At 48.7% G+C, this 12,759-nt stretch overlaps 1 protein-coding gene across 5 annotated transcripts in view; it reads right to left on the bottom strand.

Moving 5' to 3' along the window:
• The window catches only part of obsl1a (obscurin like cytoskeletal adaptor 1a), a 100,673-nt gene that overhangs the window by 26,962 nt on the left and 60,952 nt on the right, over positions 1 to 12,759 (bottom strand). For 4 of the 5 annotated variants that reach the window (XM_069935993.1, XM_069935995.1, XM_069935999.1 and 1 more), the window contains 5 exons: positions 8,580 to 8,846; positions 6,371 to 6,643; positions 5,012 to 5,278; positions 3,882 to 4,148; positions 969 to 1,081 (listed from right to left, as the gene is read on the bottom strand). In XM_069935993.1, the coding sequence (XP_069792094.1) occupies positions 969 to 1,081; positions 3,882 to 4,148; positions 5,012 to 5,278; positions 6,371 to 6,643; positions 8,580 to 8,846 (1,187 nt within the window). The remainder of the gene's footprint in view (positions 1 to 968; positions 1,082 to 3,881; positions 4,149 to 5,011; positions 5,279 to 6,370; positions 6,644 to 8,579; positions 8,847 to 12,759) is intronic. The other variant, XM_069935994.1, reaches the window with a different exon arrangement.

Below are 12,759 nucleotides of genomic sequence, written 5' to 3'. Positions count from 1 at the left end.
CAAAGAAAAGGTTCAGAACCTATCCCTAATTTATATCCATAACCCTCTATTTTTCTTGCATCCATGTGTCTGTCTGAGAGTCTTTTAAATGCCCCAGTGTTTCAGCCTCCACCACCACCCCTGGAAAGGCATTCCAAGCACCTTCAACTCTCTGTGAAAAAAACTTATCCTTGACGTCTCCCTTAAAATTCCCTCCCTTCACTTTGTACAGATGTCCTCTGGTGTTAGCTATTCGTGCCCTGGGAAACAGGTTCTGGCTGTCCACCCTATCTATGCCTCTCTGAATCTTGTTGACCTCTATCAAGTCTCCTCTCATCCTTCTACGCTCCAAAGAGAAAAGTCCCAGCTCCGCTAATCTTGCCTCATGAAACTTGTTTCCCAATCCAGACAACATTCTGGTAAATCTCCTCTGCACCCTCTCCCCATGTTGTAGGGAAAAAATTAATTCCGTCCTGCAGAGCAGTGAATCTCTGGAATTGTCTGGTGCAGAGAGGACAGTGGGATTTTGAGCATTAAATGGATTTTAAGTTTTAAAAATTCTTTACATTTTTTAAAATTTTAGACGTACAGCACAGTAACAGGCCATTTCAGCTCTGGAGTCTGTGCCACCCAATTTACACCCAGTGTGTTTTGAATGGTGGGAGGAAACCGGAGCCCCTGTGGAAAACCCACACAGACACGGGGAGAAGATACAAACTCCTTAAAGACAATGTGGGATTCGAACCCTGGTGCCGAATGTTGGCGTTGTGAAGGCGTTGCACTAACTGCTATGCCAACTGGGCTGTATTTAACTGTGGAGTTTTTGAAAGGTAAGGGAATGGAGGGTTGCAGAGAGAAGATCAGTTGAGATCGTGTTGAATGGTGAGACAGGCTGGAAGGGCCAGGATCAGCTCCTGTTCCTATTTCCCGGTCTTGTCCGCCCAAAACCACAGGACAGTTGGTGAACCACTCACCGTGGCTTCACGTACCTTATACCATCTGACCTCCACGTTGGATCGAGACAGCTCGACCTCCAAGGAGACAAAGGTGGTTTCCGGAACCTGCAAGTCCTTCAGTTGCTTCAGAAAGGTCACGGGGGGCTCTGCAACAGATCAGCCAACAGGGCAGGATGAGCTGACATCTGAGAGGAACACAAGAACCGCAGGCGTTGGTACCTCCAAGCAAACAATGAGGAGCTGGAAGGATTCAACAGGTCAGGCAGCATCTGTGAGATCAGTCAACATTCTGGGTCTGAGACCGTTCTCAGACTCGATGAAGGGTCTGCCTGCCTAACACTGATGGAATTTCTACCCAAGGATTGTGTCTATAGTAAAAGAGTACAGTGTTCTTTCTCCTTCCAGTCACCTGACACATGCCCAAGCAAGAGTAAAACACCAAAGTCTGCAGACACCATGGTAGAAGTAAAGGAAAATGCTGGAGAATCTCACAGTTGGCATGGTGGTGAGCGCAACGCCGTTACAGCACCAGTGATGGGGACCTGGGTTTGTATCCTGTGCTGTCTGTAAGGAGTTTGCACATTCTCCCCGTGCCTGCGTGTGTTTTCCCCGTGTGCTGCAGTTTACTCCCACCCTACAAAATGAACCAGGGTTTGTAGGTCATTCGGGCGTAAATTAGGCAACATGGCTCGTGGGCCAAAAGGACTTGTTACCATGCTGTATGTTGAAATTTATAATGGAGACTGTGCTCCTCCACCTGCCCCCCCCCCCATCATTTTGTTCGGGCACCTGCCTACATTTTGCCCATACCTTGATGAAGGGTTCAAGCCCGAAATGTTGGTTATGTCTGGTATAAAAGTACATTTTTTGACCTGTGTATCTCCAGCATTGTGGTTTTATATGACCAAGGAAGCCCACTGCAATTCCTCAGGGATTCAGCAGATTTAAGGACAGTTTCTTTCCTGCTGTTATCAGACTCCTGAATGAATCCCATGCTGGTGAAATTATATTCCCTTTGGCTCTGTCCCAACTCTGTACCACTGCACTGTCTGAAATATCATTCCATGTAAGAGATGCATACGTGGTCTTCTCACAAAACAGCCTATTAGCCTGATGGCGGAGGTTTGGAAGTTGTTGGAGTCAATTATCAAAGATAAGGTTACAGAAAACTTGGAGGTGCATGAAAAGATAGGCTCAAGTCAGAATGGTTTCCTTAAAGGAAATTCGTGCCTGACAAACCTCCTGCAATTTTTTTTAAAGAAATCTCAAGTAGGATAGATTGGGGAGAAGCAGTGGATGTTGTGTATTTGGACTTTCAAAAGGCCTTTGACAAGGTGCCACACATGAGGCTGTTGAACAAGTGAGAGCTCATGGAATTACAGGAAGGGGAGAGCATTAGCTGGTCTGCAGGAGAGTAGGATGTAATGGACAAGCAGCATCCACCACCTGGTGGCGCTGCTGCGCTCCTGCTCGGAGGACACACTACCTGCCAGTCAAGGTCAAAGACTCACCCCAAACCATCAGGGTGACCCTTGCGATTGGCCCACCTAAATCACCAGTCCAGGCAGCCCGCCCAGACTCAGCCCTGACCTTCACCCAATTGGCCCAGGGACCTGTGGGACCCACACGAACCCGAACAACATGGGAATAAAGGGATCCTATTCTGGTTGGTTACCGGTGACCAGTGGTGTTCCACAGGGTCGATGTTGGGGGCGCTGCTTTTCACATTGTATATATATATATATATATAGATATATATATCTATATATATATATAGATATATATAGATGTATATATCTATATATATAGCCATTTATGGAGCGGTAACAGGCCATGTCGGCCTTTCGAGTCCGCACCGGTTCACTAGAACAACTCCACTAGCTCAAACCTCCTGCTCTCCACCAATAACCCTCCAACCCCCTCACCTCCATGTACACATCCAACCTTCTCTTAGATTTGCAGATGATACCAATTTAGACGACAGGGTGGGTGGTGCTGAGGATACGGAAAGGCTGCAGAGTGGCATATAGATTAGGAAAAGAGGCGGCAAATGAAATACAATCTCGGAAAGTACACGGTCATGCCCTTTGGTAGAATTAGTCAGACCGATGATTAGTTGGATGGGGAGGAAATTCAACATTCAGAGGTGCAAAGCGACTTGGGATCCTTGTGCACGATACCCTGAAGATGAACCTCCAGGTTGAGTCGGTGGTGAAGAAGGCGAATGCAGTGTCGGAATTCATTTTGAGCTCTATAGCAGTGGGTTCTCAACCTTTTTCTTTCCACTCACATCCCCCCTTAAGAAATCCCTTACTAATCCCAGAGCACTGATGGCAAAGGGATTACTTAATGAGGGATGTGAGTGGAAAAAAAAAGGTTCACTGCTATATAGGACATTGGAAAGACCTCACTTGGAGTATGGGGTACAGTTTTGGGGACCTTATTTGAGGAAGGACATGATGGTGTTGGAGAGGGTTCAGAAAAGATTTACTAGAATGAAACCAGGAATGAAAGGTTTAGCATATGTGGAATGATTGTCAGTTCTTGGACTGTACTCGTTGGAGTCCAGAAGGATGAGGGAGGAAACTCATAGAGACATTTCGAATGCTGAAAAGCCTGGACAGAGTAGATGTGGCAAAGTGATTACCCATGGTAGAGGAGTCTAGGGCAAGAGGGCACAACTTAAGGATAAAAAGGCTTCAATTTAAAATGCGGGCGAGTTGAGGGGGAAGGGGTTCTGTACTTGCCGGGAATGGGTTCAGTCTCTGAGGATGGGATGTGAGGGGGGAAGGGTTCAGCCCTGGTAGGTGTGAGGGTTTGGGGTTCAGACCCGGTGCGGAGAACGAGGGGGTTCAGACCCAAGGGTTTGGGGTTCCGTCCCCTGACAGTGTGAGGGGTTCGGCATTTGGTCCCTGGGGCAGTGCGGGGACAATAATGGGAGCTCACCTCGAACAGTGAGCCGAGCTGAGCATCGTATGCTGTCACTCTGGAACGTGATTGTCCCTGTATCCTCGAGCGTGAGTGCAGACAGCGTGAGGCTGTGGAAACTCCCACCAACACTGATCCGTTTGCTGGGGCCCGGCTTGATCCGGATTCCGTCTTTGATCCACACTCCTTCCACATCCGGGTGGGATAGCTCCACTTGGAATGTGGCAGCCTCCCCTTCGACGGTTTCCATATCGACCAGGGACTTCCTCAGTCTAATTCTCCGAGCTGGGTCCAAGAAAGGGGAGAGAGTGTTAATTCCATCAGTGAATCACTCCAACAGGCAAGTCTGCATCTCTCCCTGGTTCTATTGCCCACACATCAGATCTATCCTCATCTCCTCTCTCAGTCAACCTCTGCTCTTCTGCAAGGCCAATCCTGCCCTCAGCCCACCCACGTCCTTCTTCAGGTTCAGCCTTGTGTTTACGATGAGTAAACTGCACTCCCCAATTACACACTCCCAGGGTCAGACCCAAAGTGAAGTTCCCTCCACGCCATTCCATCACACACTCCTGGGGTGAGACACAGATGAAGCTCACTCCACACCGTCCCATCACACACTCACAGGTTCAGACACAAGAGTGAAGCTCCCTCCACACTGTCCCATCACACACTTCTGGGGTCAGACCCAAAATGAAGCTCCCTCTACACTGTCCCATCACCCACTCCTGGGGTCAGACACAGAGTGAAGCTCCCTCCTCACCGCCCCATCACACACTCCTGGGGTCAGACTCAGAGTGAAGATCCCTCCACACCATCCCTTCACACTCTCCCAGGGTCAGTCATAGAGTGAAGCTCCCTCCACACTGTACCATCATACACTTCTGGAGTCAGGCCCAGAATGAAGCTCCCTCCACACCGTCCCATCATTCACTCCCAGTGTCGGACACAGAGTGAAACTCCCTCCACACCATCCCATCACACACTCCTGGGGTCAGACACAGAATGAAGCTTCCTCCACACTGTCCCATCACTCAGGGTCCCCCAGGGTCGGGCACAGAGTGAAGCTCCCTTTGCACCATCCCATCACACACTCCTAGGGCTAGGGTTAGGCCCCTCTTTCCTCTCCTTGCTATGATGGCAGCCCTTACCCTCCACGCTGAGCTTGGCCTGTGTCCTGTCATGCAACGTCTCACAGCGGTAGTTTCCCTGGTTGGCGAATGTAGCTCCCAGCACTGTCAACCTCCTGAGCCTGCCTTCCTGCTGGACCAGGTACCTGCTCCCGGCCTGGATGACCACTCCCTGTTTCATCCACTGGACTTCGGCCCCCTCACTGCTCACCTCCACCTCGAAGGTGGCATCCTGCAGCTCCTCCACTACCACGCTCGCCATCCTCTTGGTGAACAGGACCTGGGACTCTGCGGAGGGGATGGCACAGATGTTCTCACTCTCGACCCCTATTATTGGTGCCTCACTGCAGTCCCCACGCCCCCAGCCTGCTCCCTCTTGCCCTCATTCTCCACACCCTGGAAGAACATGGCCTCATCCAGTGACCCCACACAGTTGATGGACCAATGGGTTATCCAATCTGCTGATTAGGAGATGTCAATGAGGCATCAGATCCTGCCTCATCACCCCACCAATGCAATGGTTAGCATAGACATGGGGGCTGAAGGGCCTCAATCTGTGCCATTTGCCACAGTTTGTCAGACACCTGGACCCTGGAGAATTATATGCTCCCGTGGTGGCCTCTACATTGGAGAGACTGGACGCAGACTAGGAGATCGCTTCACTAAGCATCTTTGCACTGTCTGCGTCGGTAACAGGGACCTCCCAGTGGTCAACTTCTTCAATTCCTTGCCCCACTTCATTTGTGTCCATGGCCTCATGAACTGTTAAACCAAGGCCATGGAGGAACAACTCCTGATATTCCATCCAGGCCCTCTTCAACCGGATGGCATTAATATCGACTTCTCTGGTTTCTGCTAGGATCACTCCCCTTTCTCCCTCTCTTCCCCATCCCTCTTTTTCCAGAGCCCCCAGGGAAACCCATGCAGGTCATGGGGAGAACGTACAAACTCCTTACAGAGAGCACTGGATTTGAACCCAGGTCACTGGCGGTGTAACAGCTACTATTAACTAGGCCTGCGACATCACGGGCATCAGACTCCACTCTAATGAGGATATCTACAAGAGGCGGTGTCTTAAGGTAGCAGCCTCTGTCCTCAAAGAACCCCCACCATCCAGGTCATGCCCTCTTCTGCTACCATCGGGGAGAAAGGTACAGGAGCCTGAAGACTAGCATTCAGCGGCACAAGGACGGCTTCTTCCCACTGCCATCAGATTCCTGAATAATCAGTCGCTTTTTGTGCACTATTTTTATTTATTTTTTATAAGGTGGATTTACAAATGTCTGCATTTTGACGCTGCTGCAAAACAATGAATTTTGTGACTTGTTCATGACAATAAATTCTGATTCATTAACCGTCCCCTCTGCCAGTGCAGCCTACCTTGCACTTGTAGGTTGGCATTGGACATGATGCCCTCCGCCTCAGCTGTGACTCTGGTCAATTCCCCTGCTTGACAGCCACGTATCAGCAGCGTGTGGCACAGACCGTTCTGTGAGGCCACATACTGGCCACTGCCCGGTGGGACCTCGGAGTCATTCACCTTCCACACCACTCGCGCGTCTTCCGGTGACACCATGCACTTGAACGTGGCCTCGTCCCCCTCCAGCACCGTCATGTTGTGGAGGTCGGAGATGAACTCCACCACCCGTGGAGCTGAAATCAGTGGAAAACCCACGGGATCAGGGAGCCGCGGTCACCACATCGGCCTACGCCGACCAGAAGGGAGCTCAACAAAACCTGATCACCTGCCGGGGAATGGGCAAAACTTGGCCAATCAACAGGTTAGGGGGTGGAGCAATGTGGCAGGTTTGAGAGGGGATTCATGAAGTGAAGGCACGAGCAAAGGTTTTTTTAAAATTTAATTTAGTCGTACAGCACAGTGACAGGCCATTCGGCCCACGAGCCCAAACCGCCCAATTACACCCAATTAACCTACAACTCCCTGTACGGTTTGAACGGTGGGAGGAAACTGAACCCCGTGGGGAAAACCCACGAAGACACAGGGAGAACACAAAAACTCCTTTTAGACAGTGTTGGATTAGAACCACTACTCTAACCGTGCCACCTGACTTGTGTTTACTCTATCTGGGGTGGAGTACCGGTCATCGGTTACGTGGCCTGGAGGGGGTTCCTGTCAGGACGAGGTGAGAAGATGCCTGGTGGTCAGGAGTGGTTCTGAAAATACCATGTGGAATCACATAAAAGTTAGATATCAGAAGTGGAGCCCAGAAGTGCTTGGGATGCTGTATTGGTGGGATCTGGTCAGACTTGGGAGTTTTCTCAATGGGACTTGGTGGGAACTGGCAGTTGGGTCAATGGGACCTGGGTATTGGGTCAGTGAAACCTGGGTTTTAGGTCAATGAAAACTGGATGTTGGATCAATGGGACCTGGTAGGGTCTGGGTGTTGGGTCAATGAGACCTGGGTGTTAGGTCAATAGGACCTGAATGTTTGGTCAATGAGACCTGGGTGTTAGGTCAATAGGACCTGAATGTTTGATCAATGAGACCTGGGTGTTAGGTCAATAGGCCCTGAATGTTAGGTCAATGGGACCTAGCTGGACCTTGGAGATGGTCAATAGGACCTGGTGGGGCCTGGGTGTTTGGTCAATAAAACCTGGGTGTTGGGTTAATGGGACCTAGCTGGAGCTTGGAGTTGGGTTAATGGGACCTGGTGGGAACTGGGAGATGGTCAATTGAACCTGGTGGGGCCTGGGTGTTTGGTCAATGAGGCCTGGTGGAACCTGGTCAATGGGACCTAGTGGGGCCTGGGTGTTGGGTCAATGAGACATGTGTGTTGGGTCAATGGGACCAGGTGGGACCTGAGAGTTGGGTCAATGGGATATGGTGGATCCTGGGGGTTGGGTCAATGGGACCTAGTGGAACATGGTCAATGGGACCTAGTTGGACCTTGGTGTTGGGTTAATGGGATCTGGTTGGATCTGAAAGATGGTTAATTGGACCTGGTTGGATCTGGGAGATGGTCAATGAGACCTGGTTGGACCTGAGTGTTGAGTCAATGAGACCTGCATGTTCAGTCAGTGGGACCTGGGCGGAGTTAGGTCAATGGGATCTAGCTGTTTGGTTAATTGGACTGGTGAGTCCTGGGGGATGGGTCAATGGGACCTGGTTGGACCTGGGAGTTGTGTCAATAGGTTCTGGTGGATCCTGGTAGTTGGGTCAATGGAACCTGGTGGAACCTGGGTGTTGGGTCAATGGGACCTGGAAGTTTTATCATTGGGATCTGGTGGGAGATGGGAGTTGGGACAATGGGACCTGGGAGTTGCATCAACAGGACCTTGTGGATGCTGGGAGATGGGTCAATGGGATCTTTGTGGGAGATGGGAGTTGGGTCAATGAGACAGGCATATTTGGGTGGGTGGGGGAAAGGGGTTAAGGGGGGTGTGTGATATTAGGGGGAAGGTTGAGGGTCCTGTGATGCATGGGGATGGAAAGCAGAGAGTGAGTAGGTTCTGAGTGAAGGTAATGGAGCCACAAGGTAGGGTCTTCAGGGAGGGAGGGAGGGTGTGAGTTGCGGAGCTGGGGGTTAGGCCCACATCATGGAGATGAGACAAGGCAGCATCCACTCACCGACTACAGACACCCATGCTGCTGTTCTGTCATCCTTGGACTCACAGGCATATTCCCCCTGGTCCTTAAGGGTCACCTTGGTCAACGTCAAGGAGCGCAGGCGACCCTCGGCCCGGATGGCCTGCCTGCTGCTAGGTTCCACCTCCCTGCCGTCCTTCAGCCACACCACGTCACCCTTGACCTTATTCAGCTCACACCACAGGGTGACTGTGCCATCTCGCTGCACACACAGGTCCTCCAGCCTCAGCACGAACAGCAGTGGGAGATCTAGGGCAAGCAGTGAAGAGATAAGCACCATGGGTTCACCACAGAGGGTTCCAACCTAAAACACTAGTGCCATGGACACTGCGTAACCCGTTGAGACCCTCTGCAACCTCTCGCTCAACATCAATAAAACAAAGGAGTTAGAAGGTAGACAAATTACAACATAAACAGGCCCTTCAGCCCATCTAGTCTGTGCTGAGCTATCATTTTGCCCAGTCTATTGACATGCACCCAGTCTATATCTCTCCATATCTTGGTGTATCCATGTACCTGTCCAAACTCTTCTTAAATATAAATTGAGCCCGCATTCATCACTTCGGCTGGCAGCTCGTTCCACTCTCCCACCACTCTCTGTGTGAAGAAGATCCCCCAATATTCCCTTTAAGCATTGTTCCTTTTACCCTTAACCCATGTCCTCTTGTTCTTGTCTTAATCTAACCTCAGTTTAAAAAGCCGACTTGCATTTACTCTATCTATACCCCTCATAATTGTGTATACCACCATCAAATCTCCCTTCATTCTCTGACGCTTCAGGGAATAAAATCCTAACCTGTTTAACCCTTCCTTCTCCATTCACAGTGCCATTCCCCCCCCCCCACCCCGTTTCCTGGTTATGTCCTCCCTCCCTTATTCACCTGCCTGTGTGGACCATGCTCCTTCCCCTGCCCCTCTCCACCCACCCACCCCCCCACCATTTTGTTCAGGCACTTTGAAGGGCTCATGCCCAAAACGTTGGTTCCGCATCTTTACCTTTGCTACATAAAATCCACTCTTTGACCTGCTGAATTTCTCCAGCATCATGCTTTTATTAATAGACCCATCCATCCCTTTCACCTTGGATACAATGACATTTTCCAAAGTGAGAAGAGATCTTAAATGTGTAAAATTATGAAAGGCATGGATAAATAGAGGTAGGTAAGTTGTTCCCGTTGATGGGGGAGACCAGAACTAGGGGACAAAGCCTCAAGATTCAGGGCAGTAGATTTAGGACGTAGATGAGGAGGAACTGCTTTTCCCAGAGGGTGGGGAATCTGTGGAATTCGCTGCCCGTTGAAGCAGTGGATGTGACATCAGTAAATATATTTAAGGCAAGGCTGGATAGATTTCTACGTAGTCGGGGAATTATGGGATATGGGGAACAGGTAGGTAGGGGGAGATGAGCCGATCATCAGATCAGCCATGATCTCATTGAATGGCGGAGCAGGCTCGATGGGCCGAATGGCCAACTCCTGCTCCTGTTTCTCATGTTCACCCCCCTTCTATCACGAAGAGAATTCACGCACCTACAGAATGAATCCTCCAGAGAAGCTGGTGGGTGTGATGGGAGATGATCAAAGGGAGGAGTTGGACGACCAAAGCCTTGGACAAAGATGTACATTTCAGGGAGTGTCTTGCAGGTGGAAGAGGAGAGGACGGGTTACACTTAAATCCCAGGGGGACCAGAATCCTGGCAGAGGTATTTGCTAGGGCTACTCAGGATCCTTTAAACTAGAATGGTTGGGGGGAGGGAACAAAATAGTACAGAGCAGTAAGGAGAAGGTTAGAATGCAAACAAAGAAAGTTTGTAGTAAATATTTGAATATGGATGGGCAGGTGATAGAGAAGGGAAATGCTCTGGAAGAAGATGAAGGACAATTGGCAGGAAAAGTAAATAATGTTGTTATTAAAGATGAGGGAAAACAGGGATTAAAAATTGGGAAATCTCTGAAATTCATATATTTTAATGCCAGGAGTATTGTAAAAAAGGTGGATGAGCTGAAGGTGTGGATTGATACTTGGAAGTATGATGTGGTAGCGATTAGTGAGACATGGTTGCAGGAGGGATGTGATTGGCAACTGAATATCCCTGGGTTTCGTTGTTTTAGGTGTGATAGAGTCAGAGGGGCAAGAGGAGTGGGGTTGCATTGCTTGTCAGGGAAAATATTACAGCGGTGCCTAGGAAGGATAGATTAGAGGGCACATCCACGGAGGCTATTTGGGTGGAACTGAGGAGTAGGAAAGGAGAGGTTACACTTGTAGGGGTGTATTATAGACCACCCGGAGAGGACCGAGACCTAGAGGAGCAAATCTGTAGGGAGATAGTAGATATTTGTGATAAGCACAGGGTTGTAATTATGGGAGATTTTAATTTTCCACATATAGATTGGGAAACACAATCTGTGAAAGGACTGGATGGGTTAGAGTTTGTGAAATGTGTGCAAGATAGTTTTTTACAACAATATGTAGAGGTGCCGACCAGAGAAGGAGCAGTGTTAGATCTACTGTTGGCAAATGGGATGGGTCAAGTGACGGAGGTTAGTGTTGGCGAGCACTTCGGGTCCAGTGATCATAATGCCATCAGCTTCAATGTCATTATGGAAAGAGAGAAATCAGGGCCAAGGATTGAGGTTTTTGATTGGGGAAAAGCTAGATTTGAGGAGATGTGAAAGGACTTGCAGGGTGTGCATTGGGACAATTTGTTTTATGGGCAGGATGTAGTAGAGAGATGGAAGTCTTTTAAAGGTCAGATTTTGAGAGTGCAAAAGCTTTATGTTCCTGTTAGGTTAAAAGGAGGGGCAAAAGGTTTGAGAGAGCCGTGGTTTTCAAGGAATAGTGGAAACTTGGTTCGAAGAAAAAGAGAGGCGTACATTAGATATAAGAAGCATGGAGTTAAGGAGATGTTTGAAAGATACATTGAATGTAAGAGGAATCTTAAGAGAGGAATTAGGAAAGCTAAAAGAAGGTACGAGAAAACTATGCCAAGCAGGGTGAAAACTAATCCAAAAGAGTTCTACAAATATGTTAATGGTAAGAGGAAAGCTAGAGACAAAATTGGTCCCTTAGAAAATCAGAGCGGAAAACTGTGTGTGGAGCCTAGAGAAATGGGGGAGATATTGAACAGTTTCTTTTCTTCGGTATTCACTAAGGAGAAGGATATTGGGAGATGTGAGATAAAAAAAGCAAATTGGGTAAATATGGGGAATATAGAGATTACAAAAGGTGTAGTTTTAAGGCTTTTGAAGAATATAAAGGTGGATAAGTCTCCGGGACCAGACGGGATCTTCCCCAGGACATTGAGAGAAGTGAAGGAGGAAATAGCAGAGGCTCTGGCGGTAATTTTCCAAATGTCATTAGATATGGGGATAGTGCCGGAGGATTGGCGCATTGCGCATGTGGTTCCGTTATTTAAAAAGGGTTCAAGGAGGAAGCCTGGCAACTATCGGCCTGTAAGTTTGACGTCTGTGGTAGGTAAATTAATGGAGAAAATTCTTAGAGATAGTACTTATAAACATCTGGATAGACAGGGTCTGATCAGGAGCACTCAACATGGATTTGTGGGAGGAAGGTCATGTTTGACCAATCTGATTGAATTTTTTGAAGAGGTGACTAGGAATGTGGATGAGGGTAGCACAGTGGATGTTGTCTATATGGACTTCAGTAAGGCCTTCGATAAGGTACCACATGGAAGGTTAGTTAGGAAGGTGCAGTCTTTAGGTATAAATTTTAAGATAGTCAAATGGATTGAACATTGGCTGAAAGGGAGAGGCCAGAGAGTGGTAGTGGATAATTGTCTGTCAGGTTGGAGGCCGGTGACCAGTGGTGTGCCTCAAGGATCTGTATTGGGCCCATTGTTGTTCGTTATATACATTAATAATCTAGATGATGGGGTGGTGAATTGGATTAGTAAATATGCAGACGATACTAAGATAGGTGGAATAGTGGATAATGAAGAAGGTTTTCAAGGATTGCAGAGGGATTTGGGCTGCTTAGAAAAGTGAGCTGAAAAATGGCAGATGGAATTTAATGCTGATAAGTGTGAGGTGCTTCATTTTGGTAGAAGAATCAGAATAGGACATACGTGGTAAATGGGAGAGCATTGAGGAATACAGAAGACCAGAAAGATTTAGGAGTGACGGTACATCGTTCCCTGAAGGTA

The sequence above is a fragment of the Narcine bancroftii genome, chromosome 4 (genome assembly GCF_036971445.1).
Source record: "Narcine bancroftii isolate sNarBan1 chromosome 4, sNarBan1.hap1, whole genome shotgun sequence".
NCBI lineage: Eukaryota > Metazoa > Chordata > Chondrichthyes > Torpediniformes > Narcinidae > Narcine > Narcine bancroftii.
The sequence above is the reverse complement of the archived record's forward strand: the minus strand, read 5'-3'. Positions and strand labels throughout refer to the sequence as shown.